At 46.3% G+C, this 4,126-nt stretch overlaps 1 protein-coding gene across 1 annotated transcript; it reads right to left on the reverse strand.

Moving 5' to 3' along the window:
- Positions 1-1,369: 1,369 nt before the first annotated feature.
- Positions 1,370-2,965, reverse strand: foxd3 (forkhead box D3). Its single transcript, XM_053431067.1, has one exon. The coding sequence runs from the start codon at positions 2,963-2,965 to the stop codon at positions 1,787-1,789; it is 1,179 nt and encodes a 392-aa protein (XP_053287042.1). The 3' UTR covers positions 1,370-1,786.
- Between the last annotated feature and the right edge of the window lie 1,161 nt (positions 2,966-4,126).

Raw genomic sequence — 4,126 nt, forward strand, 5'->3', positions numbered from 1 at the left:
AGATCCTTTAATATCTATATTTATTTAGCCTTTCTTCTAGATTATCATCCAGAACCAATAGACTATTAGTAATTATAATGTCAATCATGGCTTAATAATAATAATCATCATTATTATTATAATACATGTGTTCAGTAGGAATATCAGGGTGACATTGGAGAAGCCTTTTGCATCATCAGCACCTTCTTCGGTGTCTGGAAGTATTGAGGCAGAGAGAGCGAGAGAGAGAGCGAGAGAGGGAGAGAGAGAGAGAGGGAGAGAGAGAGAGAGAAAGAGAGAGAGAGAGAGAGAGAAAGAGAGAGAGTGAGCTCCTTTCCCTTTTTCTTTCCCATGGGGATCAGATAAATATAGCGCCTATAACACACACACACACACACACACACTCACACTCATAGACCCACACACCCGCCACCCCCCGCGCACACACTCACACACACCATTTGCTGTTTGTGTAAAAGTGATTAGCCAGACACAACTGCGAAACTGTTACCTTTATAGTAGCCAAGCCGCAGAATATCCTGTAAGACGATCCGCGCGCTGATGTGAGCTACTAGTAAATTAAAAGGTGTCTAAACTGTGACCTCTACCCGGGCTGCGGCCATTGTCAGCAAAACAACCATATATATATATAGAGAGATATATATATAGGGTTTAAAAAATAATTAGATCGTTTTAATTATTTACTGCAAGTTCACATATTTCTTAACTGAGTTCAAATGATTACTGAAATAAATATGTTCAGGTTTGTCTTCCCTAAATCTCTAAGTCATGCATTTTATATAATAATCCTTTCAAACTTGTATTTAATTTTAAAATCTGTAGCCTATAATAGCTTTCATTATTTTACACAATTCCTTATTATTATATTTATATATTTGTCAGCACATAAAGTTTAAATTGAGGTGTACCCCAAAAATATACCTTATTAAGATCTCACAATGAAGTTTAAGCTTTTAAAAAAAGTAAATGCGTGTGGCTTGTTTGAGCTGTAGTAAATCGTAAATTCAAATTTCCTGCTGTTGCTCGAGTAATATAATAAGATTAGTATTATTATAAATTCACACTTAAATTAAAAACAACATCTTGAAACGATATCCACTGTTATTAAACCTGGAAATTATAAAGTAAAATTCACATGAAAAGACAATTATGATTTTGTAAAACAAAGAAATAATATTTCTAGCTTATGTTTGGTTGTTAAAATATCAAATTTTCGAAAATCACCTGCAACGCCTGTGAAATTTAATGTAAAAACAATCACGAGTCTCATTCAATCTATCGAATGATTTTTTAAAAATGTTAGAAAGGAAAGTTTGATTTGATTTCTTTCTTGGATTTATTTACAAATAAATTCAGTTGACAACACAATATAGCTACATAGAATTACATATGCTTGATATCTTTTTCAATTATCATTATAAACAATCTTTTTCCTCAGAGCTTTGTTTTGTGTCTTGTATGAAAAAAGGGAACTGGGTCCACTGGAGCTTCCCGATACAAAAAATGGAAATTAAAGAAAAATAATTATTACAGATTTCAAACGAGGACAAAAACAAAAAAACAAAAAAAACGACATTTAAAAGTCAAACAGGTAAAATCTTTTTTCTTTTCTACAAATATTTACAAATATTACCTGTACAGAAATATCTCTTCTTCTCTTTTTATTTGCTCTGTCTCAACAACAGTCTTTACTTGGCTACAAAGTCCAGTGCTGCCTATAGATATGTGCTCTCCCCCGTAAGGTCTCTATATAAAAAATAAGAGTCTATATCTTCCTGTGATAAAGTCATTGTGACGGCCACTTGGACAGCGTCGTCGCGGAGGATAAACCGTGTCCCGAGAGGAGACTGGACGGAACGCTGAGGAGGGGGGCGATGGCCGCGGAGCTCCGGGTCAGGGACAGGGACTGCGCGCTCAGCAGGGCCGACTGCACGGTCACCGGAGGCCGCAGGAAGGCCTGGGGCGAGGACGAGGACGCGCTGGAGACCCCGATGATGTTCTCTATGCTGAACGACGGCCTGTTGGACGGCTCTGATTTGATCATGGACGCCGTGCTCAGGCTGTTGAGCTGCATCTGGAGGCTCGGGCTGAGCTGGGAGTTGAACACCTTTCGGTTGAGCTCCACCGAGGGCAGGAGGGGGACGCCCGGCGGCAGCATGTGACCCACCGGGGGCATGTACTGGTACTGCAGAGCCGCCGGATGGGCATACGCTGGGTGGATCCCGTAGTGCCTCCCGTAGGGGCCCCCGAGGCCGTACGCGCCGAAACTTTGCATCATGAGCGCGGTCTGGTCCCGGAGCATGTCCGGCTGAACCCTCTTGAACCTTTTCCTCCTCCTGAGGAAGCTGCCGTTGTCGAACATGTCCTCGGACGCGGGGTCCAGGGTCCAGTAGTTGCCCTTGCCGGGGTTGCCGGGCTCCCGTGGGATTTTCACAAAGCAGTCGTTCAGGGACAAGTTGTGGCGGATGGAGTTCTGCCACGCCGGGAACTTCTCCCGGTAGTACGGGAAGCGGCTGCTGATGAACTCGCAGATCCCGCTGAGGGTGAGTTTCTTCTGCGGGCTCTGGAGGATGGACATGGTGATGAGGGCGATGTAGGAGTAAGGCGGCTTCACCAGGCTGCTTTTGGGCTTCTGGAGCGAGCCTCCCGACGCGGAGCTCCCGTCCTGACCCTCTCCCTTGCCGGTGCCAGCCTCTCCCTCCCCGGAGCTCTCGCAGCTCGGACTCCCTCCACCGGAGCCCATCTCCTCCTTCTCCACCTCGATCTCATCCTCCACCTCGTCGTCCCCCGGCTCACCTCGGAGGCCGTGCAGGATGCCTCCCCCCGGGCTGTCGCAGTCGCTGTCCCCCCTCTCCATGCCCTCGTCGTCTCCCTCTCCAACCACGTCGATATCCACGTCCTCCGCCGTGAGCACGGTCTGGCCGGACATGTCGCTGGCTCTGTCGCTGCCTCCAGACAGGGTCATCTCACGGCTCACTTACTCTGCTTCAAAAAAAATAGAAAGAAAGTCTTCCGGAGCCAAAGGAATGGAGCAGCCGGGTGTGATGGGACCGAGCGCGGTCAGTGCGCGCACGGAGCGGGCTCCTGTTGGTCTTCTGACAAGTGATCGAATGTCTCCCAAAGTCTAAATGCGGTGGAACCGGCCGCCAGACAGTCAAGCCAAAGAGCAACTTCAACTTCTGCAAAATAATGTCTCCACTCGGTGGCAGTGAGCAGGCCCGTGCAGGAGCCGCGCGTCTCGCCTCGAAGTTGCTTTTGGGAGGATGTTGCGCCTCTCGCTCTCCGGAACGTCCCTTTCTCCCGGCGCGTGTATTTCCTACCGGAGCGATATCAAGAGAACCAAGTCGAGATGACACATGCTGCTTTTAAAGGCCGGAGCTTCTTAACAGGGCTGTCTGATAGATTACTTTTCCCAGTAGCTATAAGATATACTATCAGAGGAGGGCACGTGGTGCGGTGACGACAGACGCCCCCTCTCCTCTCCTCTCTTCTCCTCCCTCCTCTCTTCTACTCTCTCTCTCTCTCTCTCTCTCTCTCTCTCTCTCTCTCTCTGTTAAACCATGCAAACTGGAGTTGTTTCATGGATTTGTCAACAATGGGACATCAGCAATGCTGCTTTCCGCTGATTTCCTGTGTTCGTCCGTCATAGACCATTTAACGGCGGCGGCGGGAGGAGGAAGAGGCGAAGAGAGAAAATTGGGCTGCGTGATTGAAAGATCCGATGCGCATTAACGTGGCTGCGTAAAAAAAAAAACAACAACAACAACAATCCAACGCTTTAACTTTTGCAAATACAAACTCTATTGAGAGCAGCAGAACGAAAACGACAACAGCTAAGTTAACAGTCTCTTCTTCTTCTTTTTAATTGTCTTAAACAATTTGTTGAGTTTTCTTGAAGAACCAAAAATTTGCATTTTTTTTACCCTATACTTTTACGCAAATGTTTCCTGTGCGCATTGGAGACTCCGTGCGTAAAGTGTAAACCTTTTTACTCCGTAGTGTTTGGAGCAGAGACGCATGCCCTTGATTCTGTGCAGCTCCACAACCCCGTAGTGCGAGTCCAAGCTGCAACGCATGAATTCAAGTCTATTTATTCCTGCAGGATTAGCCGACGGTGGGAAGAATA

The sequence above is a fragment of the Pleuronectes platessa genome, chromosome 9 (genome assembly GCF_947347685.1).
Source record: "Pleuronectes platessa chromosome 9, fPlePla1.1, whole genome shotgun sequence".
NCBI lineage: Eukaryota > Metazoa > Chordata > Actinopteri > Pleuronectiformes > Pleuronectidae > Pleuronectes > Pleuronectes platessa.